Source organism: Tupaia chinensis, unplaced genomic scaffold (assembly GCF_000334495.1).
Source record: "Tupaia chinensis unplaced genomic scaffold, TupChi_1.0 Scaffold000423_1, whole genome shotgun sequence".
In the NCBI taxonomy this organism is placed as follows: domain Eukaryota; kingdom Metazoa; phylum Chordata; class Mammalia; order Scandentia; family Tupaiidae; genus Tupaia; species Tupaia belangeri.
Genome location: NW_006159928.1, coordinates 7,097,685 through 7,124,658, shown reverse-complemented (window position 1 = coordinate 7,124,658; position 26,974 = coordinate 7,097,685). Strand labels below are relative to the sequence as shown.

Below are 26,974 nucleotides of genomic sequence, written 5' to 3'. Positions count from 1 at the left end.
AAAAAAAAGTAACTGGTATGAAAAGGCAACACACTATAAAAAGTTAAGCCCACAGTCAGAAAGTTTTTATCCTATTCAGAGGCCCCTACTCACTAGTTAACAATTCACATCGTGGAAATAATAACTGCCCATTCCTTATCCTTAGAGAGTATTATTTTTAAGAATTACTGGGGCCAGCAGGTGGTGTGGTGGTTAAAGGCGCTGGATTCTCACTTGGCCAACCATGGTTCAAGTCCTGGACCTGGTGGCTTGCTTTCCCACTTTCCCTCTCTCTGTCTCTGATCAAACTGGAAAATAATAATAAAGTTTGGGGCTAGCCAGGTGGCATGATGGTTAAGGTGTTGGACTCCCACATGGCCGACAGTGGTTCAAATCCCAAACCTGGTGGCTTGCTTTCTCACTTTCCCTCTTTCTCTTTCTCGCTGGTGAGCGTCTGAGCCCTATAGGAAATTAAAAGAAATAGTAATAAAGTTTTTAAAATTCTTCTAAAAAATAAGAACAGTTTACCTTTTTATGTTATTGTTGTTATTATTATTTTTTTAAATTTCACTAGAGAGAGAGAGAGTGAAAGTGAGAAACAAGCCACCAGATGCAGGTCTCAAACTGTGTCAGCCATGTGCGAGTCCTACCTTAACCACCACACCACTTGCTGGCCCACTTAGAGAATATTTATATTCAGAATATAACTAAAAAATATCTGAATTCTGAATGTTAAAGAAATATAGTTAACTGAATAAAGTCATATTTAATAGTATAATTTGGTTTATTATTCAGTTTTAGATAACACCATGCATTCAGTCACATATTTACATAACAGTTACTTATACTAAAAGCCTGATTTAGGGGACCAGCAGATGGTGTAGTATTTACATCATTGGACTCCCACATAGCTGACTGTGGTTCTAGTCCCGGACCTAGTCACTTAAAAATTACACCAAGTATGTGTGCATGCATGCCCAAAATCCTGGAAGGAGAATGGAGGAGAAGGGATTGCATGTCCACGCCTCTCGGGGGGGATTTCTCACTTTCTCACTATGTGTCTCTTTCTCAGGTGAGTACATGTGCCCTAAGGCAAAAACCTCTTCAAAAAAAAAAAAGTCTGATTTGGATTAACTTTTTTTTATTTTTAAGAGGGATTTTTGCTATAGGGCTTGTGCACTTGCCAGAGAGACAGAAAGCGAGAAATCACTCCTGGGGGGAGGGCCACACAGCAGTCCTTTCTCTGTTCTCTTCTTGGGATTTTGGGCAGGCAAGCACGCATGAGCTCCTGGCATGAATTTTAAGCCACTGGGTCTGGGACTTGAACTACCATCAACTACATGGGAGTCCAGTGATGTAACCATTACAACATCTGCTGGTCCCAGATTGATTAACTTTTAAACAATTGTTAGTACTTTCTCTAAAATGATATTTAAGTTTTAGAAGTTTTCCAGTTCTTTTTTTTTTAGAAAAAAATTAAAATACAATGTAAATTTTTATATTAGCAATTTATTAATTTTTTAAGAGGTTTTTGCTATAGGGCATGTGCGCTCGCCAGACAGACAGAGAGAGACAGAGAGATAGAAAGCGAGAAATCGCCCCCCAGGGGGGATGGCCACGCTGCAATCCCTTCTCCTCCATTCTCCTCTCGGGATCTTGGGCACGCACGCACGCACACGTGCCCGGCATGAGTTTAAGCCACCAGGTGCAGGACGCGAACCGTGGTCAACTACGTGGGAGTCCAGCGACATAGCCATTACGCTAACTGCTGGTCCCTAGCAATTTATTAATTTTAAAGAATTAGTTATAGTTCACCAAATTTGTAACTGGTATAATTTTGCTTAAAAAGCAGTAACTTGATGCTTTTCGTGATAGACTATCAGTTACTATAGTGAAACAACAAAAAGGAATTTTGGGAAGTGATTTGAACACCTTGAATTAGTCTTTCCACTAAATGAGTGAGATTATCCTATGGAAATAATCCAGATGTTGAAGAAACCAAAAATAAATTGGTTTCCAGTTATAATTAAGTGATAACTATATTTTCCAGTGCTCTTTATTGAAAGTTAGTTTCAGTATAATAACCACAGGGTTCTTTTTAATTAGAATAATTGTTGATCTAGCAAACAAGCTATTAACTACTACATAAACTATTTCTTACACCTGTCTCAGTAAGTTGTAGGTCTTATTTGTGTGTTGACTTAATCCAATGAATAAAGACCAAGTGCTAATCATAGAAAAATTCTTTTATGTGGAAATAAAAGCAAGTCTAAATCTAGAAACAACTGGCTTTGGTTGCATTTTCATCTCTAGATAAAAAAATTTGGTAAGAAAGCACTCATTTTACAGAGAGGAACAAGCAACATTAATCATTTTATAAAAGTCAAGTTTATTTTGATCACTTGCTTTAATGGATGGGAACAGTATTGAAGAATATTAAACAGTACATGGTTAGTACCACATGTACTTTATAAATATTATGCCTTCTATATTTTACAGGGGTCTTGATTTTTCTGTTCAAAATTTCTAGTTTCAGTACTTAGAGAAATCCAGTTGTGTTTATGTTCTTACTGCATAATGTTGGACATGATTCTGCTGTAGTAGTTAGCTCAGTGGGGGTCGTGGCAGGTATTTGGCTTGATTTGCCTGTAGTAAGTACGGCAGCAGTCCTCCACCTATAATCTTCATATCAAACGTTCTGGGACCAGCAGATGGCGTAATGGTTATGTTGCTGGACTCCCACAAGGTTGACCACGATTGAATCCCAGATCCAGGGGCTTAAAACACACTGGGTATGAGTGCTCATGTGTGCATGCCCAGTATCCCGAGAAGAGAAGGGATTGTGGTGGGGCCATTTCCCCTGGGGGGTGATTTCTCACTTTGTCTCTCTCTGGCAAGCACATGTGCCCTCTAGCAAAAATGACTACTCTTGCACTTTGAGACCACTGTAATGTAAACTAAGGGTTACTGAACATAAGCACTGTGATACGGCCCCAGTGCTCACCAAGCCAGCTACTAGTGACAGAGGGCTAGAGTACACAGTGTGGCTGCGCTGGTCAGAAGGATGATTCATGTCCTGGCAGGATGGAGCAAGACGGTGCACAATTTTATCACTGTATTCAGAACAGTGAGCAATTGAATATTTATAAATTGTTTCTGGAATTTTCCGCTTAATATTTTTAGACCAAAGTTGATACCACAGGTAACTGAAACTACAGGAAAGGGGGAGAACTGTTATCCTCAACGTAAGACAAGAAGGCTATCCCATGGGCAGAGCAACCCCGAACCTCAATGGATGTCTGACTTATACAGGTAGACATAAGTAAGGGGCAGTTTATTCATGACCTTTCTTGGAAAATGGAGAGGGTATCATGTCTGCCCACCTCCAGGTTCCTGGCTTTATAGAGCAATCCCAGGTGTTCCGGTAATTGAAACTGTCATGGCACAAGTATGAGTGTCATTTAACATGTATAGTGAGAGTATAGTGAGTTTGAGGGTTAGCCAGGTTGTCCCAGGTACTATCTTGGTTCCAAATGGGACAAACCCAGTCTCCCAGCCAACCTCTTGTCTTGTCTTGTAGGGTTTCATTTTATTGTATTGCAGAGGTCCTCCACCTATAATCTTCATATCAAAAGTTCTGGGACCAGCAGATGGCATAATAGTTACATCGCTGGACTCCCACAAGCTTGCCCACATTTGAGTCCCAGACTTGGTAGCTTAAAACTCACACCAGGCATGTGCGTGCACATTGAAATATCCCTTACTTCAGCCCCCTCTGTCTCAAAGTTACTTAAATGAAGCTAGTTCCTCATGCATAAGGAGCAGAAACATTTGGTTCAAGCTATGCCACTTAAGTGAGGTAATGATGTTAATTTATCTTAACCTAGTAGCAGCCTCAAAGTAGATTAATAAATGGTCACTTTCCTTCATTCTCTTAGGAGCCTTTTTTAGAGAGAGAGAGATTTTTGGAACCAGGACATGGCATAATGCTTATGCTGCTGGGCTCCCACATGGCCGACCACGGTTCAAGTCGTGATGAACTGAACCTGTGCCGACCATGTGAAAGCCCAGCAATGTAACTGTTATGCCATTTGCTGGTCCCCTCAGGAACCTTCTTTTAAAGCAGGCTTGCTATTTTTTCTTTTCTAACCTAATGAATTTTAAAGACATTTGAAAAACAGAGCCAGTTATACTCCAAGGGGTTTTTGCTTTAGATAAAAATGTCAATAGATGTCTTCTGTATAGTTCATTTTATCTATCCTTTGGAAACAAAATAATTAGTAGCTAATCCCTCAATTGTCATTTCCGTCTTTCTTCCTTATTAGTGATTTTGATGATTCTCATCCCCTGTACCAGTACTCCTTAATCTTAGGTCTGAGCCTCCCCAACAGTGTTGGAGTACTTCCATGTGCGTGTGGGGAGGGTCTAGATAGGGCCTTACCATGTTGTGATCCTCTTTGGCCTCCTATGTATCTGGCACTGCCGGCGTGTGCCAGTGGAGCAGTGCTGAGGGTGGGCAGGGAGCAAACTCGGACCTGACGTGCTCAGCCAGCAGAGCAGCAGTGTCCAGCACAGGCTGCCGTAGCCGGGCCTCTGTACCTTCTACTGTGCACAGGGGGCACAGGCCAGCATGGTGTGTTTTCAGTTATTTTTTCTTTTGTCGTGTTCGCTTGTTACTATCTCGGTTAGCTATTTCTTTTAAAGATTAAGATGAAAACAGAATCACTTTTAACTTTTTCTGAAGACTCATGCACTTGCCAGAGGAAGGGAGGGAGAGTGAGGACTCACTCCCCAGGGGCTATGCCATGCCACAAGCCCTTCTCCATTATCCTCTTGGGATTTGGGGCACATACGCCCAATGTGACTTTCAGGGTGATAGATCTGAGACTCAATCCAGCACCTTAACCTCCCCACCACCTGCTGGACCCCGTCTAACTTTATTTTTTGCTTTTAACTTTTCCCTCATGTTTCAAATAACACTGAAGTATAGAACCATAAAGTAAAACCTCACTCTCTGGAGGTTACTAACCCCTCTCATCGTTTGGTACCTTACCAGATGTTTTTTGTGCCTTTTATTTATTTATTTATTTATTTTGGAGAGGTTTTTGCTATAGGCGCATGTGTTCACCAGAAAGAGACAGAGGCAGAACGCGAGAAATGACCCACCTAGGGGGGTGGCCACACCACAATCCCTTCTCCTCTATTTTCCTCTCTCGGGATATTGTGCACCCACGCACACGTGCCCAGCGTGAATTTAAGCCAGTGGGTCTGGGACTTGAATCACGGTTGACTACATGGAAGTCTAGCAACATAGCCCAGACAACTGCTGGTCCCCATATTTATTTGTTTGTTTGTTTGTTTGTTTGTTTGTGAGTGTGCGCTCACCAGACAGACAGAGAGAGAAGAGACATAGAGACAGAAAACGAGAAATCACCCCCCAGGGGGGATGGTCACGCCACAATCCCTTCTCCTCCATTCTCCTCTTGGGATCTTGGGCACCCACGCACACGCGCCTGGCGTGAGTTTTAAGCCACCGGGTCTGGGATGCGAACTGCAGTCAACTACGTGGGAGTCCAGCGACATACCCATTACGCTAACTGCTGGTTCCCCCCATATTTATTTATTTTAAACAACTATTTTATTCAGCTTTGTTTATTTCAATCTGACCAAAGGGATGGGGCATGGGAGCCAAGTGAGAAAACAAGCCGCCAGTTCCGAGACTGATATGCTGTCAGCCATGTGGGGAGTCCAGTGCCCTTAACCACTGCGCCACCTGCTGGCCCCCATGCCAGATTTATTAAACCATCAAATACGCACATAGATATTTGGACATCCTGTTCTCCTGAGTGGAATTCCTGGGTGTAAGAAGAAGAATACTTGAGAACAAATTGTCCTCTGGAAAGGTATTAAGCCGGTGTACACTCAAATCAGCAGTGTGAGAATGAATGCTTGTTTCCTCATGCCCGCCTCAATTCTGGATTTCATCCATCTTTTCTGATAAATAAAAATATTATTTTTATGTTTTTATTTTATTCTCTTTGATTTTTTTTTTTTGAAGAGGTTTTTGCTATAGGGCGTGTGCGCTCGCCAGACAGAGACAGAGAAATAGAAAGCAAGAAATCACCCCCCAGGGAGGATGGCCATGCCGCAATCCTTTCTCCTCCATTCTCCTCTCGGGATCTTGGGCACGCACGCACACACGCCCGGCATGAGTTTAAGCCACCGAGTCTGGGACTCGAACCGCGGTCAACTATGTGGGAGTCCAGCGACATAGCCATTACGCTAACTGCTGGTCCCATATTCTCTTTAATTTTTAACAGATTTAAATTTTAATTACTTTCTATGTGGAGCTTTTAAAATACTGGGGCTGTTTTTGGCATTTAAACCTACTTTCATTTTTTTTTTGGTTTTGCCAGATCTCATGCACTCACCAGAGAGAAACAGAATGAGAGACAGACAGACTCCCTCCATGGGGAATAGTCGTGCCACAGTCCCTGCATTATTTCTCCTCCCTCTTAGGATTTGGGGCATGAACCCACATACACCCAGTGTGACTTTCAGGCCTCCAGGTTCAGGACTTGGCCGCATGGTCAGCCATACAGGATCCTCTTGCCTTAACACTGTGCTGACAGCTGCCAATTATCCAGATTTTAAAGGTTTATTGAGAAGAAAATAGATTTAAGTACCATCCATCAGTATGTACGTATTTCCTTTCGTATTGGTCTTATCAACTTATATCTTTTAGAAAAGGGAAAGAAATCTTATCATTTTGTTTTATTTGTAATGAAATAAATAGGTTTGGTTTAAAGGTTGTTCCATTGTAAAGAGGCCCATGCCCACAACTTTCCTGTCTTTTCTTAATTATCACTTCTACCTGTTCTGTGCCCTATGAGGTCCGAAGTCTTTGCTGAATTTCTCCTATCTGCCGTGTGCTGACCATTTGCAGAGATGTAGAAATTCATAAGGGAGTCGCTATCTTTAACGAGGATTTCCTCTAAAATGAGAGACAGATCCCTAAAACAACAAATGATACTATGAAATAAGTACGAGGGTATAAGAGTACTGGTGGCACTGAAAGGACGAGACTATGTTGGGAGAGGAATGCTCCACGAGTATGTTCGGGGAAATGAGCGCTGAGCTGTGTTTTAAAGGATGGATTTTATTTGTTTGTTTTAAGTTCATTTCTTCCATGAGAGATAGCACTCCCAGCAGAGTTCGGACACTGCAGTTCACCCGCAGCCTCAGCCAGCGCAGACTGTGGTTAGGGCTGTGCCCAGGATACATAGGGAGGACTCCAAACATAAATTAGAACTTGGCATTTGGTCAGCCTCAAAGAGCATTGTGTTTTCCTGCTGTGCCACTGTCCAGTTTCCAGCAAATAGATGTTAACCAGGAAAACAAAGTAGAGAAAGGACACTCTGAGAAGATGGAACAGCATTCAGTAATTCACTCAATTTTTTTTTCCTCTTAGGCTTTTGCCATTGGGCAGTGTGCACTCACTGGAGAGAAACAGAGAGAGGGAAAGTAAGAAGTCACCCCCAATGGGGATGACCACGCCACAGTCCCTTTCCCCTTATTCTCCTCTTGAGATTTTAGGCACGTGCACAACACACTCCCAGTATGATTTTTTTAAGAAAGATTTTTGCTATGGGGTACACACACCAGAGAGACAGAAATTGAGAAATCACCCCTCCAGGGGTGGTCATCATGCCACAATCCCTTCTCCATTCTCTTCTTGGGATTTTGGGCACACATACACACATGCCTGGCATGAGTTTCAAGCCACCAGGTCTGGCACTTGAACTGAGATTGACTACATGGTAGTCCAGTGATGTAACAATTATGCCATCTGCTGGTCCCCCATTATGATTTTCTTTTGTTTGTTTGTTTGTTTGTTTTTGGTTTTTTGTGTTTGTTTGTTTGTTTGTTTTTGGGAGGTTTTTGCTATAGGGTATGTGCGCTCACCAGAAAGAGAGAGACAGAAAGTGAGAAATCACCCCCAGGGAGGATGGCCACACTGCAATCCCTTCTCCTCCATTCTCCTCTTGGGATCTTGGGTGCACACACCCCTGTCATGAGTTTAAGCCACCGGGTCTGGGACTCGAACCTCAGTCGACTACATGGGAGTCCAGCAACATAGCCATTACACCAACTGCTGGTCCCCTCCATTATGACTTTCAAGCCACCAGGTACAGAGCTACAATTGGCCACATGGGAGCTCTGTGCCTTAACTGCCAGGGCACCTGCTGTAGGCCACCTGCTAGCCCCATCACTCAAAAATTTTTATCAAACACCTGTTACACACTTGTTATTACCTTAGAAACTTTGCCCTTATTCCTCCTCCTCCCTGGAATATAGATCTTTTTTTCATTTTTTAAAAAAATTCTCTCCTGTTTTTTTTTTTTTCTACTTAAAAGACTCAAATGTTACCACTTAAAAAAGGCCTTCTCTGACCGCCTACCTGAAACTCCCTATTTTCTAGTTTATTATCCTACTTTATAGTAATACAGAAGTTTTACCTGAAACTATCTTTGTGTATAGTCATATGTATATGTGTATATATTACCTTTTTTTTAAAGAGTTATTACTATTTTTAAATTTAACCTTACTTATTTTTAATTTGACCAGGAAGTGTCAGAGAGAGAGAGAGCAGGAAAGTGAGAAAGCAAGCCACCAGGCCAAGGACTTGAACCATGGTCGGCCATGTGGGAATTCAGCACCCTTAAACATCATGCCACCTCTGGCCCCAATATATGTATTAATTACTTCTATTAAATTTTGAGATTATATATTTATGTTTCCTGTCTCTTTCATGAGACCAGACTTAAATCTATATCTCTTTTTTAGTTTAGTTCTTCTCTGTGAGAGAGAGACACCCCAACAAGGTTCTTCACATTTGATCCTCCGCTCGGTCTCAGCCAGCCTGGATCACAGGCACATGCAGACACAGACACACCTGACATGCTCAGGGAGGTGCCAGGATGTGAACCTAGGCTTTTTCCCATATGGATCCTCTTTTGTCACTACTGCACCAACCACCCGGCCCAGATTTAACTCATCTTAATTGCTGTTTCTCCAGTGCCTAAGACACAGCCTGGTATATATTATTCTCTCATGGCCTTTTCACATAATTCTTGTGTCTGCACCTCGTAATAACTCTAAGGAACATAGAGGACCTATCTTTTGTTACTCATAGTCAAATCCTGGGTATCTTCAGTTATAGGGATACCATTGTCCCATCTGAAGCATATTAATACTTAAAGAATGAACCATGTCTTCCATGACATTGGTAGCTTTTGTATGACCAGGTAATTCCAGTTGCCCTTTTTAAAAAGAAATTATTTAACCATTTAAATTTAAAAAAAAAAAAAAAAAAAAGCTTGCAAAAGGTGTTTCGAATCTTTATTCTGACTGTTCTTGAACTGTGAGATTAAAGCTCCAGCTTTTTTAGTTTGAAGTACAGTTTGAGTCTCCCTAATATGAAAATGCAAAATGCTCCAAAACCCAAAACTTAGTGCTGACATGACACCACAAGTAAAAAATGAGTTATAGTCAGAACAGTCTAATACAAATTTTGCAAATACACACATACAGTTTTATATTACATAAAATTACCTTTAGATTATGTATATAAGGCATATATGGAAATAAATGAAATTCATGTTTAGAAATGGGCCCCATCCCCAAGATACTTCATTATCTATTATGAATATTCCAAAATCTGAAACACTTCCGGTCTCAAGCATTTTGGGTGAGGGAATGCCCAACTTGTATTACTTTTGATTGTTCTTATAAATTGACTGATTGAGAATAAACTACCTTACATTTAAATTTATAAGCATTACTCATCAATTGCTATCAAGTAGAAAACACAGGATTGGTCAAGTCTTTGCCTAGTTGGTCTTTTTAGAGTAATTTTAATTCAGTAACATTTATGGATCAGTTGTAAAGTTTATAACTTTATTTAATACTTGATTTGTGCTTTTTATTTTTTAATAGGCAAGAAAATAGTATATCATTGGTGAAAGCTTATTGGAATGAACTTTTTACTCTCGGTCTTGCCCAGTGCTGGCAAGTGATGAATGTAGCAACTATATTAGCAACATTTGTCAATTGTCTTCACAGTAGCCTTCAACAAGGTAAAACATACCTTAATTTATTGCCTTTTTCAAAATGCAGAAGAAACCTCAGTTTCATAATATATAACTACAGTTGAATATAAGATGATAGTATAAATGTTTTAGGTATTAATAGCCTTTTTACTTTAGATAATTTTTACCTTTTTTAGAGAGAGGGAGAGATTTTTGCTATTGGGCATGTGTGCTCGCCAGAAAGACAGAGACAGAAAGCGAGAAATCCCCCCCACCTCCCCCGGGGAATGGCCATGCCACAATCCCTTCTCCTCTATTCTCCTCTTGGGATCTTGGGCATGCATACTTCCACCTTGAGTTTTAAGCCACTGGGTCTGGAAACTCAAACAATGGTTGAATATGTGGGAGCCCAGTGACGTAACCATTACACCATCTACTTGTCCCAATAATTTTTACATTTCAATAAGATTATTAATCATTGAAACATAATTTTAAATGAGAACACAACAAAGTTGAAACCAGTATATTTAAGTCTGGCAGGCTGTTTCTGGACAGATCTTATGAATTTTTGCTCTTTTGTACTGGTACCAGAGAATCCTTAACATGTAGAGGTGATCTCTTTTTATTTCATTTAAGAGATAATTTTGCTATAGAGCATGTATGCTCACAGGAAAGAAATAGAAAGCAAGAAATCACCCTCCAAGGGGGGATGGGCACACACATGTGCACATGCACACACACGCACCCGACATGAGTTTTAAACTCCTAGATCCAGGACTTGAACTTAAAAAAAAAAAAAAAAAGCTTGCAAAAGGTGTTTCGAATCTTTATTCTGACTGTTCTTGAACTGTGAGATTAAAGCTCCAGCTTTTTTAGTTTGAAGTACAGTTTGAGTCTCCCTAATATGAAAATGCAAAATGCTCCAAAACCCAAAACTTAGTGCTGACATGACACCACAAGTAAAAAATGAGTTATAGTCAGAACAGTCTAATACAAATTTTGCAAATACACACATACAGTTTTATATTACATAAAATTACCTTTAGATTATGTATATAAGGCATATATGGAAATAAATGAAATTCATGTTTAGAAATGGGCCCCATCCCCAAGATACTTCATTATCTATTATGAATATTCCAAAATCTGAAACACTTCCGGTCTCAAGCATTTTGGGTGAGGGAATGCCCAACTTGTATTACTTTTGATTGTTCTTATAAATTGACTGATTGAGAATAAACTACCTTACATTTAAATTTATAAGCATTACTCATCAATTGCTATCAAGTAGAAAACACAGGATTGGTCAAGTCTTTGCCTAGTTGGTCTTTTTAGAGTAATTTTAATTCAGTAACATTTATGGATCAGTTGTAAAGTTTATAACTTTATTTAATACTTGATTTGTGCTTTTTATTTTTTAATAGGCAAGAAAATAGTATATCATTGGTGAAAGCTTATTGGAATGAACTTTTTACTCTCGGTCTTGCCCAGTGCTGGCAAGTGATGAATGTAGCAACTATATTAGCAACATTTGTCAATTGTCTTCACAGTAGCCTTCAACAAGGTAAAACATACCTTAATTTATTGCCTTTTTCAAAATGCAGAAGAAACCTCAGTTTCATAATATATAACTACAGTTGAATATAAGATGATAGTATAAATGTTTTAGGTATTAATAGCCTTTTTACTTTAGATAATTTTTACCTTTTTTAGAGAGAGGGAGAGATTTTTGCTATTGGGCATGTGTGCTCGCCAGAAAGACAGAGACAGAAAGCGAGAAATCCCCCCCACCTCCCCCGGGGAATGGCCATGCCACAATCCCTTCTCCTCTATTCTCCTCTTGGGATCTTGGGCATGCATACTTCCACCTTGAGTTTTAAGCCACTGGGTCTGGAAACTCAAACAATGGTTGAATATGTGGGAGCCCAGTGACGTAACCATCTACTGGTCCCAATAATTTTTACATTTCATTAAGATTATGGTCTGGAAACTCAAACAATGGTTGAATATGTGGGAGCCCAGTGACGTAACCATTACACCATCTACTTGTCCCAATAATTTTTACATTTCAATAAGATTATTAATCATTGAAACATAATTTTAAATGAGAACACAACAAAGTTGAAACCAGTATATTTAAGTCTGGCAGGCTGTTTCTGGACAGATCTTATGAATTTTTGCTCTTTTGTACTGGTACCAGAGAATCCTTAACATGTAGAGGTGATCTCTTTTTATTTCATTTAAGAGATAATTTTGCTATAGAGCATGTATGCTCACAGGAAAGAAATAGAAAGAAAGAAATCACCCTCCAAGGGGGGATGGGCACACACATGTGCACATGCACACACACGCACCCGACATGAGTTTTAAACTCCTAGATCCAGGACTTGAACTGCACTTGATTGTGTGGGAGTCCAGTGACATAACCGTTACGCCATTTGCTAGTCCTGGACATAAGCATTTTAAAATACGTGGTCGCTGGGACCAGCAGTTGTCATAATGATTACATCACTGGACTCCCACATAGTTGACCACAGTTCGAGTCCTGGACCTGGTGGCTTAAAACTCAAGCTGGGCGAGTGTGCTTTCATGTCCAAGATCCAAAAAGGAGAATGGAGGAGAAGGGATGGCGGCTTGTCCATCCCCTCTGGGGGTGATTTCTTGCTTTCTATCTCTCTGTCTCTCTCTGTCTCTCCGGAGAGTACATGCACCTTATAGCAAAAATCGCTCTTAAAAAAATAAAAAATAAAATGCATATTTCCCATCAGCTTTTAAACTGCCTTTCTTTATTATAGCTCTTTGAATCCCAGGACAGGCTGATTTTGTATCAGTTCATCAGGATGTATTATCTCATCTAACAGTACCAAAGAATCATGGAACAATCCTTACTTTCTTTTCCTTTTCTAAATGCCAAGGTGATTACAACTCTTGTTTATTCGAGGAGACAGGAAAATCAGTGCTTAACTATAGAATAAATGACTTGTGACTAACCAAGAAGGTATTCCATCTTCAAATGAGGAAAACTGCTTTTCGAGCTCAGGAATAATTTTTAAATTGGAGAGTATGTTTTAGTTCCTTAGTATATTATATTTCTCATTGCTTTATGTAATTGTCAGGCATCTGCTCATGTACAAGGGCAAAGGAATTACCATAAAATCTTACAGCAACAGATCCAGTAGGTAGGAACATCACATTCCCATCTTATCAACAGACTTCCAGTTCTGATTCATTTCTTACATACTTGTGATGGTTATACAGCCTACTTTCAGGAAAGCCATGGTTGACTTATCACTAATCGATGTGTCTTATTAAACACATCTTTTTACAATAATTTAAAATTGTCATTGTAAAATTTTATTTTAATCAACTTTTTCATTTCAAACTTTTTCACAATGTTTTTTTGCAAAATATTTGTTTTTCTGGTTTTTTTTTTCCTTTAATAGTAGAGTTGGTAATTATTTAAAATATGGATGGTTTCACTCATTTTTTTTCCTACCAACATAAACTTAAATAAAATTCTGTTACCAAAATTTAAGTCTTTTATACTTTGTTGGCCAGCTTTTTGGATGATGGTCTTTACATTTTCTCAAAGGTTTATCTGGGAAGAAAACATTACATTTAGGATGTTCTATATTAACAGCTTGTTTTCCTTTAATGAACAATTTTTAAAGGTAATTGTTTTCATCCTTATAGATACTGAAGATTTTCAGTAGGTACTAAATATTTTCAAAGATACTAAATTTCAAATATGTATAGATTGGTTATATTCAGTGTGTGAAATTAGTGAGAAGGAAATAGCAATATATTGGTTGAAAATAGTCATACATTGTGGATGAAAACTAGGTGTTTGTTTTTCATTAAAGATAAAATGTCAACAGAAAGAAGAAAGTTACTGATGGAACACATCTTCAAACTGCAGGAGTTTTGTAACAGCATGGTGAAACTCTGCATTGATGGATATGAATATGCCTACCTGAAGGCAATAGTACTCTTCAGTCCAGGTACCTAAGCATTTACTTATCTACAATACAGTGTTGAAGGTGTGCAGAAATTGGAACCCTTACCCACTGGTGGGAATGTGACTGCACCGTTCCCTTGGGAGTTTAATAGTTCTTCAGAATGTTAAAAATGGGCCAGCCAGTGGTCTGCTGGTTTAACAGTCTGGATCCCATATGATCCACTGTGTGGTTCGGGTCCCCAGTGGCTTGAAAAACACACTGGGTACATGTGTATGTGCCCAAAATCCCAAAAGGAAGGAGAAATAGAGGAGAAGGGATTACAGCATGACCACACTCCTGGAGGGGTGCTTTCTCACCCTCTTCTGTCAGTCTCTGGCAAGTGCATGCACCCTCTGACAAAAATTTTAAAATAATAATAATTAAACATGGAGTTGCCATGTGACACGGCAGTCACAGTCACCATTCATATCACTTATGAGAAAAGGAAACACTGGAATCTTCAAAATTTGTGCATGAATGTTCATGGTAACATTTTTCATAATAGCCAAAAATTAGAAATAACCTTAGTGCCCCTCAGCTTGTGGATGAGTAAAGAAAGTAAAATGTGCACACTGGACTGTCATTCAGCCATTAAAAAGAAATGAAATTCTGATTTGGGATCATAGGAAAAGTCATCATGCATTTTTACATGCAAAAACATAGAAAAAAACATCCTGACTTTTCTGACGACCTAATATTTGATACATGAGTGCCTCTAGAAAACATCTTGCTAAGTGAAAGAAGCCGGTTACAAAGGATCCCATATATTGTTTGATTCCATTTATATAAAACACAAAGAATAGGCAAAATTACAGAGACGTAAAGTAAATTAGTAGCTGCCAGAAGCTATGGAGAGGAGAGGATGGGGAATGAAGGTAATGGGTACAGGGCTTCTTTTGGAGTGAATGTTCAAAAATTGAATCATGATGACAGTTACACAACTGTGAATACTAAAAACTGTTGGATTGTTTCCTTTGAACGGTGAATTCTAAGGATGATAGGCATTTATCTGGGTATGAATAGAAAGGTTAAGCCCTGCACATGGGGAGCCGGATCTCGTATGGCTTACTGTAGTTGAAATCCCAACCTCAGCAGCTTATAAAAACACTGGGTGTGTGTGCACATGTGCCCGAAATCCTGATGGATGGGAGAATGAAGGGAAAGGACTGCCGTGTGATGATGCCCCAAGGGTAGTGCTCTTTCTCTCTCTGTCTTTTGACCATAGTTTGCCTCCTTCATTTTCTTTGGGTGAAACTTGCAAGAACACAAATTTGAAATTAGAATGATAGTAATAGAATTTTTTTTTTAATATTTCAAGTATTACGTTTTACTTTTTTCATTTTGGTATATCAGAACACAGCTTTCCATATTTTTCAGTGTTTTTTGAGTCAGGCATAATTTTTTTGAAGTTCTTTTAATATTTTCACTTATAAAACATTACAGTGATCATTGAAATGCTTTTTTTTTAATGTGTTTCTGTGTTACGATTTTTCTCATAGAGATGTTCACATCTTACTAATTTATAAGTTCCTTTTTACCTAAAGCAGTGGGATATTTTAGTAAAAATGTGGGATAGAATATTTCATGGACTTAAATGCTTAGAATAAATATGTGAGATAAAATAATTTTAAGTGTGTAAAGTACAGGGCTTCTTTTTGACCACTTCTTTCCATCTCTTTCCATATTTCTTGGTATCCTTTTAAATGTGCATTCAGAACTAGGGTAACAATGTATTCTTTAATGTTTCAGATCATCCAGGCCTAGAAAACATGGAACAGATTGAGAAATTTCAGGAGAAGGCTTACGTGGAATTCCAGGATTACATAACCAAAACCTATCCAGATGATACCTACAGGTATCTAGAAGTCATGTATTTAAATAAATAAATTTGAAAAACTTTTGTGAATCTAATGTTTCATTATTTTTATATTATAAGAGAAATTAAATGTCTTAGTCAGCCTTTACCTTTGAAATAACTTCTGCTATTAAAAGTACTACTGGAGCCAGCAGGTGGCATGGTGATTAAGGCACTGGACTCCCACATGACTGACCTTGGTTTGAGTCCCGGACCTGACGGCTTGCTTTCTCGCTTTCCCTTTGCCTATCTCTCTCTGTGTTTCCCTCTGATCAAATGATAAAGATGATTATGAATCTTAAACAAAGATGAAGTACATTGTTACAAGCACTTTATATGTATTTTTTCATCCAGTTCTGACATTTTATGTGAGAGGAGACCTCTGTACAGAAGGTTGAGTAGCTTGCTCAGGGGCATGTAATACCTAGCAGAGATGGTCTGTGAACCCAGGCTGTGTGACTCTACAGCCCAAAATCTTTGTCTTAAGGTGAAAGAATAGATTTACTAGTAAATAGGGGGTAGGGACTGTGAACCCAGGCTGTGTGACTCTACAGCCCGAAATCTTTGTCTTAAGGTGAAATATTATATTTACTAGTAAATGGGGGTAGGGGGGATGAAACACTACTATTTTGTTCTGCTTTATAATTAATTTTGAAACATGGCTTATCATATCCCTTTCAACTTATTTCTTGTCAGGGTCTGAAAAAATTCTAAGAGCCGCTCAATTGTGGTAGAAGGACAGTATAGCTACATGGTTAAGCACTTGGCAGTCAGAGCCAGAGAACCTGGGTTTGTATCCTGCCTCTGTCACTTACTAGCACATTCCCTTGAGCAAGTTTTTTTTTTTTTTTTTAAACTTCTCTGTTTCAGTTTCCTTACCTGTGAAATGGAGGTAGTAATAGTAATTCATATTTTACAGTTATTCAAAGATGAAATCAGTTAATACATGGGAAGTGCTGAGAGCCATTCCTGTTAGACAGTAAAAACTGTATCAGTTCAGTGTGTTTGCTCATACCCAATAAAACATTTGTATTAGTTTAGCGTATTTCAAACCAGTAAAAGAACCTAACATTTCAGAAGCTGCTTTAAACTCTTCCTCCTTTTTATATACAGCCGTTCCATTAGTTTGCAGGCGTTTTGATCTCTGGAACTCGTTGTCAGTTTTTTATCCTGCTTATTTAGAAATAAGGAGGATAGCAGTTTTCAACCTATAATGCACTTTCATATAAGACATGATCCTGCCCTGGAGGTCCTTGCTCATTAGCACGGGAACCGGCAGGGATCGCTTCCTTCATTCTCAGAGCAGTGCAGAATCAGGCAGCAAGTGGCTTCGCACATTCACAGTTGGGGGCAGGTGAATCGGGATGTGAACTGAATGGTTTTGATTCCATATTCTGTGCACTTCCCAGTAATAACAGTTGTTGTCTATTTTACCATTTCCAGTAGTTTTTTCGAGAGAAGGAAAGGAAAAAAAAAATAAAAACTATTTGAATTGTGCGTGTCTTGATAACACAAAACATTTCTGTTCTATACTCTGTAGTGAGTTGCTGAGCCATTCTTAAGTGTATCACTTGATCCGTGGTTTCTAACTGTCATTAGTTCCATGGTCCTTATAGCCAAGTGGAGGCAGCACAGCACAGCGGTTAAGAGCATGGCTTCCCTGTGGAGTCTTTTCAGACTGCATTAATATCATTGTGATTGTCATACCTGCTAAGCTAGAGATGATTATAGTTTTGGTTTTAACTTTTGAAAATTAGATCTTTATTAAATTATGACACGGATAATAAACAGGCAGTATTACTTTTTTCCTAAATCTCTTTGATTTGTAACCTTGCCCCCACTTCTCTCTTTTTAGGTTATCCAGACTGCTGCTCAGATTGCCAGCTTTAAGGTTGATGAATGCCACCATCACTGAAGAATTATTTTTCAAGGGTCTCATTGGCAACGTACGGATTGACAGTGTCATCCCACACATTTTAAAAATGGAGCCTGCAGATTATAACTCTCAAATAATTGGTCACAGCATTTGAAAGCTGGGATCACAGTGCCATAAACTTACTGTTCTCTCCTAGAACATAAGAAGACACCAAATTGAACTCACTGCTTCCAGGGTATCTGGAAATTTTGACTTTCAAGAGTAACCAAAATCTAAGAAATTTTAAAGAATTTTTTGAAGTGACTGGGCAGGTAGCAGGAAGTAGCATTTTCCCTTCCTGTCTTATTTAAATGAGTAGGAAACACTATGAATTTATTCTTGGTAAAGGGGACAAGTGAAACTGTCACCTTTTGACTAAACTAAGATCTCTCTATTTTATTTTATAAAACAAATAAATTAGTTTTTTTTTTTTTCCTTCTGAATTGTGTTCTATTCCTGTTTAACTTCATCATGATCTAGTACAAACACATAATGGTCAGAAATTCCTAAAGAGGAGTTCCTTATATTTACTCTTCTGTATGATGTTTTAATTACTGTGACAAAAGAAGATTATTTTATGCTTAATGGTATAATGATAATATCAGAACTACAAGAAATAATTGGGTCTATATTTTTTGTCTTTTGTAAATAGCGCTGCTCAGCATACACCAGTCTCATTGCTGGCAATGAGGTGGGAGCCATTCATGACCTTAAGAGCTGACATTTCTAGTGTTGTGTGTTATTAGTTATAAGCACTTTTTATTTATGTAGCTAAAAACTGTTTTTGAGAATAAAATGGGGTTCATCTTTTCATAGATTTGGATTACTGCTGTGTTCTAAAAGTAGTAGAAACTAAGCCCAAAATGTTTCAGTATTTCAAAATAGGTATGAAAATTGTTGCTCTTGCATTCTGCAAAAAGCACCTGACCTCTGTCCCTCTTTCTGACCTGTGTTTCAGCTTCCTGATCTTGTCATGGGTGTTAGCCAGTTTCTTTTAGGTCATTAGAAAAACTCACCCAATTTGTTAAATAGATTTATTGTAGCCAGTCTGCATTTTCAAGGTGAGTTAAACAGTAATTTTAAAGCAGCTGATAGTTTTCTAAGATAAATATGCACTGATTTTTCACTGTAATGGGGACATGGCATGGAGGGGGTAGCTACATTAATAATAACAGAAGGATTGGCCTGAAGCCGTGTTATTGCCACAACAAAAACACTGACTTCTTGAGTGTCTTCCACAGTAATATTCTCCTTAGCAGATCTGATACTATTAAATATTTCCTTGCTCTGATTTCACAGTGAATTATTTTGATATATCTATTTGTTGATTTTTAAAACATAAAAATGGAGATTTTATTGCACTCAGAAAACACTTTTTATAAAGATTTTTTTCAATAGAAATTGAAAGTTTTTTGTGGGATGGATGTGTGGATTTATTAATCACTACTTTCTAGTAATGAAGTATTTAAAAGTATCAACTTATAGTATATACCAGCTAATTAACGGAAACTTTTTTTCCTTTTTAAAACATGATTTGAAGCCAGCCGGTGGCACAGTGGTTGAGGTGGCTGGATCCTCCATAGCCCACTACATGGTTCGAGTCCTGAACCTGGCTGCTTGATAAGTACACTGGCACATGTGCGTGCGTGCCCACAATCCCGAGAGGAGAATGGGGGAGAAGCGATTGTGGTGTGGCCATCCCTCCCTGGTGGGGTAGGGAGTGCATTCTCACCTCTCTCTCTCTCTCTCACTCGCCCTCCACGGCAAGCACATGCATCATGTAGAAAACTAAAAACATGATTTTTGTCAACTGCTTTATTTATAGTTAACAGTTGGCAAAAATGACATTTAGTATAAAATACTCAAGTGGATAATCCGTATGTTTACTCCTTTATAAAGCCAAAGGAGTAAGCCAAGAATTCTGGAAAACAATCCTTTAAAATAATGTACTAATGGTTGATTGATTAAGATGTTTCAGGTATTTTTCCTGATTGAATTTGTAGTTATATTTGGAAGTGTTTTTAAAACTATATTAAAATGTGACTTGTATTACAAATTTCTGTATCCTGCGAATATATTTGATTTCAGTGTCTTATTTGTTTATTGTTTGGTTATCCCTTGCTTGTTTGTTCTGCTGTGTTTTTATCTTTTAAATATAGATTTGCTATAGTAAGAAACCATAATAAAATTTATGATTGAGAGACCAGCAGATGGCATATAATGGTTACATTGCTGGACTCCCAGGTAGTCAACTGCTGTTCGAGTCCAGGGCCCAGCAGCTTAAAATATTCACAGTGGGAGTGTGTGCATGCATGCCCAAGATCCTGAGAGGAAAATGGAGGAGAGGGAAGTGCAGCCTGGCCATCCCCCCTGAGGGGTTTCACTTTCTCTCTCTATGTCTCTGTCTTTCTGGCGAGCAAATGCACCCTATAGCAAAAACCTCTCAAAAAAAAAAAAATCTGGGATAAGTTTTTTTATTATTACTTTTTTTTTTTTCATTTGCTAGAGGGCGCATCTGTTCAACAGAGAGAGACCGAGAGGGAAAGTGAAAAAGCATTCCCCGCGGGACCAGCAAGTGGCATGGCAGTTGAGGCACTGGACTCCCACATGGGTGACTATGGTTCAAGACCCAGGCCCAGCAGCTTGAAACTCATGCTGGGCATGTGTGTGTGCATGCCCAGAATCCCAAGAGGAGACTAGAAAAGTGGAAGAGAAGAGATTGCAGTGTGACCATCTTTCTGAGTATTGATTGATTTCTCACTTTTCTCTTTATTGCTCTGTCTTTCCAGCAAGTGCAGACACCCGCTGCAAAAATCTCTCCAAAAATACAAGCATTCCCCTTGGGAAACGGTCATGCCTCAATCTCGTCTCCATTTCTCCCTCTTTTGGGGATTTCAGACATACACACACATGTACCCAGCATGCTTTTCAAACTGCATGGTCTGGGTCTCGAAGCATGCTATCAGCCATGTGAGATCCATCTGCCTTGACCACCACCCCACTTACTGTCCTTGGGATGAGTGTTCAATGGCTAAGGTTGTTTCAGGTCATGAGTACCTCCTGGTCCTGGCAGACAGAAATGTAAACATCTCTGGAGAAACTCCACAATCAAGATACAGTGTTTGCATACTTTTGTCTATAAAAGGTCCAGAAAATGAACATCTATGGTTTTGCAAGCCATGCAGTGTCTGTGGGAACTACTTAAAAAGTGTAAAAGCAGGTGCAGTCTACATATATGAATGGGGATGGTTATGATCCAATAAAACAGGCAGTGGATTGGATCTGGCTCTGACATGTCACTTTGTAAATCCCTAATTAAAATGTCAATGTTCTCAAAAATTAAGCTCAATCAAATGTGAATTCACAGAATTTTCAAACTCAAGTCAGAAATAAACCCACATAGACCCTCAAAGAGAATATTAAATATTGAAATTGTTACATACAGAATATAACTATGTTTTAAGAAAATGCTGGATTCTAAAAGTAGGCAAGACAAAGGGACAACAAAACCAAATAGATTTGAAAAGCAAAAAAATGAAAAAAACTTCAAAATTTAAAGAGTAATGTATGTATGGTAAAAAATGTCTTGAACACATAGATTTAACTCAGCTCCCTTCTGAAACTGCATTAAACACAGCTAAAGGTTGGGACAGAAATAAGTGATAACCACAAATTTTGAGAGATAGAAAGTAGTGGTAATTAACCTGGCAAACCTAAGAAGGCTGACTTCTTATCCTGCTGTGCAGAAAGCAGAGAAGCAACCCTATTTACATACTGATCCTCCAAAATGCTTTTGTATTCAGCTTCTTTAAAAAGGCAAATGAAAGCATTGTTGAAAATCTATTTAGGGGGCTGGCCCCAAGGGAGCCAGATCCCACATGCGTACCCAAAATACTGAAGGATGAAGAAATGGAGAAGGGATTGTGGCAGGACCATTCCCCACTGGAAGGCAGAGGTGGTTCTTTTGTTCCTCTCTCTCCTCCCCACCTTTGCACATGCACACACACGTGTCCCCAGCAAAAGAGAGAGAGAAAAGGAATAGGAAAATAAGTGTTCGTGAAGATTGGAACCCTTGTGTACCATAGGTAGGAATGTAAAATGGTGTAGTTATGGAAAAGAGGAGAAACCTTTAAAAATTAAAATTACCATATTATTCAGCAATCCACTTTCGGGGATAGATTAAAAAAAAAAAGAAAGAAAGAAAGCAGGCCAGACAGTGGTGCAGTAGTAAAATGGCAATGCTCTGTGAGGCCAACCTAAATGGGAGGGTTTAGACCCCGTATGCTAGGCCCATGATGGAGGGCTAGTGGAAGCTGTCTCTCCCATAGGAGCTGGATTTTAAGAGCCAAGGACTGAGGAGAGATTTCTCTTTACAGAAGAACCATGGTTAATAAATGAGAAAGGAAATTATTTAGACAATACTGATAAATAGTGGCTAAAAAACTAAAAAGTGCAAGAAGATACCACATCCTTCCTGAAAGGAAGGATATCATAAAAACACTGGGAAAGTCAGAATGCTTCTTGGTAGCCATGTGATGATATTAAGAAATTATTTTTCGAAGTAAGATAATGGTAATGTTTTTAAAGAGTTCTTATATATATAAAATAATATTTTCAAATACAATTTGTGTGTGTGTGTGTGTGTGTGTGTGTGTGTGGTGTTTTTTAAAGACAGATTCTAGCTATTCACGATCCTTCTGCCTCAGCCTCCAAAGTAGCCGAGACTACAGGCCTGCACATCACTTTTTTCAGAGTGGGCTATAGCAGAACCTAAGCCTTCCATGTGGCCTCAGCCTGCTGCACAGCATCATCCTGCCATGGATTGCTGAGCTGACCACAAGTGGAATCTTTTTTAAGTCAAAAAAGAAGGGTCAGCAGGTGGAATGGTGATTAAAGCACTGGATTTCCACATGGTGGAAATGGTGGACTGCAGTTCAAATCCCGTACCTAGCAGCTTTCTCTCTTTCTCTCTCCAAATTTAAAAATTAATTATTTTAAAAAAATCAGGAAAGGGGGATCAGTAGTTGGCATAATGGTTGCATCACTGGACTCCCACATAGTTGACCACAGTTCAAGTCCCAGACCAGGTAGGTTAAACCTCACGCCAGGTTGAGTGTGTATGCATGCCCAAAATCCTGAGAGAAAAATGGAGAAGAAGGGATCATGGCATGACCGTCTCCCCTGGTGAGTGATTTCTTACTTTCTGTCTCACTCTGTCTCTGGCAAGTGCGTGCACCCTATAGCAAAAATTTCTTAAAAAAAAAGAAAAAAAAAACGTGCATGAGAGATGCAGCTCAACATAAATGCAAATATTGCATAATTCTGAGTCATTGATAGAAATTCCTGATCATGATATTTGGAAGTTTCTTCTTTGGTGTTGAAGATTTACTACCATAAAATAACCTTCCTTCTAAGGGTCCAGTCATTACTTGGTCCTGTCAAGAAATAGTACTGTTGGGGCCAGATGTTGGTGCAGTGGTAAACAAGGCCACTGGGAACCTGGCTCTTAATCATTAAGCTACTAGGTTGGCCTTACTATGTAAGCCTTATAAACTGTACATCTCACGATATACAGACTAGAATCTGAAAGGATGAAAAAATGAGAATGGATGAAGGACATGATCATGCTGAGGAGGAGGAATACCAAAAAGGGCACAATTCAATATCTACTCTCAAGGATTTTGTATTCATGCAATGAGGAATGCATTCCAAACTAAGGGAACTAGGAAACCCATTAATTATGGGTTAAAGAATATAAGCGTTAAAGCATAGTTTAGATAATGGCTAGAATACTAGAAATTTTTATTCTATACCCCTTATTTACAATTTTAAAATTTTACGCACAAATTACTTTTCTAGGTGTTTTGTTCGAGGGTGTTGGCTTACCAGAAAGAAACAGAATAAGGTGGGAGGCAACTCCCCCAAACGGGGGAGTGGTCACACCCCAATCTCTTCTCTTCCATCTCTCCCTCCTTGCAGGATTTTGGGCACACCCATATGTGCATTTCTCAGGGGTGTGGGACTGACTGCAAACAAGCAGTTGGCTATGTGGGATGTGGTTACCTTAACCACCAGTCCACAGAGAGGCCTATAGTAATGTTTTAAAATGCATAAATGTTAGATTTTAACCTGGCAAATAAAAATCCTTGAGAGCAGATACTTAATCTTACCCTTTTCGGTATTCCTTCTTCTCACTCCCCTACACACACGATGCTAGTATTTGTACTCAGTATTCTAAGCACGCAATATCGAATGTACAATACCGATACGTTATCACTATCGACTCCTTAATGTTTTCTTGTTTCTGAAGAATCTTGACGCTGGAAAGATCTTTGTTATAGTTTGAGTCAATCATTTTTAGATCAGGAAATTGAGGTTCCCCGAGGAGGAATCCCCGTCTAGGGAAGCCTTGACCAGGTGGGCTTTCCATCACATACTCATTTTCTAGCTGCAACATCCCCAAACTCTATGATGCTCTCGTCTACCAGAGAAACCGTCCGCGCCTACCAGGAATCCTGAGCAGATCCGCGAAAGCGAGCTCTAGCTTTGCGCATGCGCATACCCCTCCTGGTCTGGCTCACGGCTGGGAACGATTTGTGCATGGGCTGTTTGCGGCTGAGGGGCCGCTTCCGCCCGGTGCATTTTCCTCGGCGCATCCAGGAGGCGGGGCCTGCTGCGCAAGATGGAGTTACTGCAAGTCCTGAAGCGGGGGCTTCAGCAGGTCAGCGGCCATGGCGGCCTCCGCGGCTATCTACGAATTTTTTTCAGGTTGGTGGTCGGATTCCTGCCCTCGGTCTTAGGGGCTGGACGTGCGCCGTCTGGTTTCTTGGAAAGGGCTCGGTCATGGGTCACCTTGGAGAATCCACTGCTCTCGTCAAGGACAATCGACCTAATCAATGCCTTGCAACCCCTAGGTCTGGTCTCTATTCCTGGCTCTCTGAGAGACATCTCCGAGATCGAGCTTTGAAACCGAGGTGCAGCTGTCTGGGCTGCACCCCGTCCCAGGTCTTGGAGAGTAAGGAGCATGTCACTCGGTGACATTGGGAAAGTTGTTTTCCCTGCTCAGGCCTTTGGTTCCCTCCCTGTGTAATAGGACGTTGAAGGGGATGGCCATGGTGATGGCACCTAGTCCTGGCATTGCTAGGTCCAACGAACGGTTTCGTCCGCAGAAACCAAATTGGAGTTCCAGAGTAGGATGAAAGAGCTAGGGGACATTCGTATAGATTTCAGATGAAATTGGCTTTCTGATTTTTTGGAGGTTTTGCTAACCCCAGGGCCTTATGGCACAGGAATAGTATTTAGATAAATAGCATTTAGTAGACCTGTCATTTGAAAGTAATGGCATTTCTTTTTTTAGTATAATTTAAGCACATCAGTTGCATCAACATAGTTTTTCCCATTCTGTCAATGTGATAAACAGGGATGCTAGCAGGCTTAACTGAAAGTTGATTCTTCAATTTTGGGTGGTAAGAGCCTGGAGATGAAAGCTAGAAGGGTATATCCAAGTATTTCAGTTTTCTAGTTGATACCACAGCCTTTGTGTCTGAAAATTGGTTTTCTCACTTTATTTCTATTTGTGTTTTGAACACAGAATCCATTTTAAGTGTCTGTTTTCTTTCGGGTATTCACAGGACAAATGATGTGAAGGTTGGTACATTAGTAGGAGAAGATAAATATGGAAACAAATACTATGAAGATAACAAGCAATTTTTTGGTGAGTAGTACTTTTTGGTATGAATAATTGGATCGAGACTTGATTTCAGTCTATTTTCCATATATACAAAGAACTAATATGAAGCGCTGGGAAAGGATGACAAACTTAAAAACTTAATAGAAAAATAGAAAAAGGGGCCAGCAGGTAGTGGGTCCCACTAGGTACCACATGGTCAGCTGCATGGTTGGAGCCCAATCCATCAGTTTGAAAATCACACCTGGCACACATGCATGCATGCCCCAAATCTCAAGAACAGACTGGAAGAGAAGAGACTGTGGCATGGCCAGTCCCATGGGTTGTGATTTCTCACTTTTCTTCCCTCTCACTGTTTGTCTAGTGAGCACACGTGCCCTGTAGGAAAAACTAAAATATAAATAAATAAAATAAAATAAATAAAAATAACCCAAAGAAAAAGAAAACTAAATGGGCAACAAAGGCATGAAAAAATGCTCATCCTCACATATAAGAAATGCAATTTGTTTTTTGGGTTTCTTTTTTTTTCTTATTTGCTACAAGATACCAGTACTTTTTGGAGAAAGAAAGAAAGAAGGAAAGAGGGAGAAAGTAAGAAATTACCCCTTCCTCCCACCCCCAGATGATAGCCACATGGCACTCTGCCTCCATTTTCCTCTCAGGATTTTGGGCATGCATGTCCATGTGCCCAGTATGATTTTCAAGCTGCCAGACCAGGTCTCAAACTCTGTAATTGGCCTTAACCATTATGCTACCTGCAGGCCCAAGAAATGCAATTTAGAAAAATGTTATCTGTTTTTACCTATCAAATTTTGAAGTGTTTTTTAGTCTGATAATTCTCAATGTGGGAAAAGGCACAGGAATATGAGATTTCAAAAAATTCATAGAAAGTGGAATTAAAGTACAAGTTTAGGGACACTGAGTGACACAGAGGTTTAGGTACTAGTACCATTACACAAGGGACCAAATTACAATCCTTGAACCTTTGGGAAACAAACTGTTATCTGTCCCAACCCAGGGGACAGTCGAACAGGTTCCCTGGGGGAGGGAGTGAGAGATGGGACAAACACACGCACACACACAGAGTGGAGACAATACAAGGTGCTGATCAAGTCTTCTTCCGTTTATTGAGGAAAAAAATGGCGAGTTATGTACAGGCTGGTGGGCACTGATTGGTTGCCCGAAATGCAAATGAGATAGAACAGCATGAACCAATCATTGGTGTGGGTGGATCTCTCCCATTGCCTAGAAACCCAACTGCCCCTCAGGGAGAACAGTTGGTCACATGATTTCTGAGAAACAGTTTGCTCAGTGAGGAAGTGAAGCCTAATGGTTTCCAAGATGGTGGATAGCTCAAGATGGCGGATAGCTCAAGATGGCTTCCATATGCAGTGCCCTCCACATGTTCCCCTTTTTTATTTTTTCAAAGAGAGGAGAAAAACCTGGGGG

General features: G+C 39.6%; 2 protein-coding genes across 10 annotated transcripts in view; both read left to right on the top strand.

Annotated features, from left to right (window-relative positions):
* NR2C1 (nuclear receptor subfamily 2 group C member 1) overlaps positions 1-19,420 on the top strand; it is a 59,843-nt gene extending 40,423 nt beyond the window's left edge. For all 9 annotated transcript variants that reach the window (XM_027774343.1, XM_027774345.1, XM_006154864.3 and 6 more), the window contains 4 exons: positions 9,979-10,118; positions 13,934-14,071; positions 15,818-15,923; positions 17,779-19,420. In XM_027774343.1, the coding sequence (XP_027630144.1) occupies positions 9,979-10,118; positions 13,934-14,071; positions 15,818-15,923; positions 17,779-17,953 (559 nt within the window). In that variant the 3' untranslated portion in view covers positions 17,954-19,420. The remainder of the gene's footprint in view (positions 1-9,978; positions 10,119-13,933; positions 14,072-15,817; positions 15,924-17,778) is intronic.
* Positions 19,421-24,456: 5,036 nt separating this feature from the next.
* Positions 24,457-26,974, top strand: part of NDUFA12 (NADH:ubiquinone oxidoreductase subunit A12) — a 26,105-nt gene continuing 23,587 nt past the window's right edge. Inside the window, exons 1-2 of the mRNA XM_006154861.3 lie at positions 24,457-24,606; positions 25,470-25,552. Of these exons, the coding sequence (XP_006154923.1) occupies positions 24,521-24,606; positions 25,470-25,552 (169 nt within the window). The 5' untranslated portion in view covers positions 24,457-24,520. The remainder of the gene's footprint in view (positions 24,607-25,469; positions 25,553-26,974) is intronic.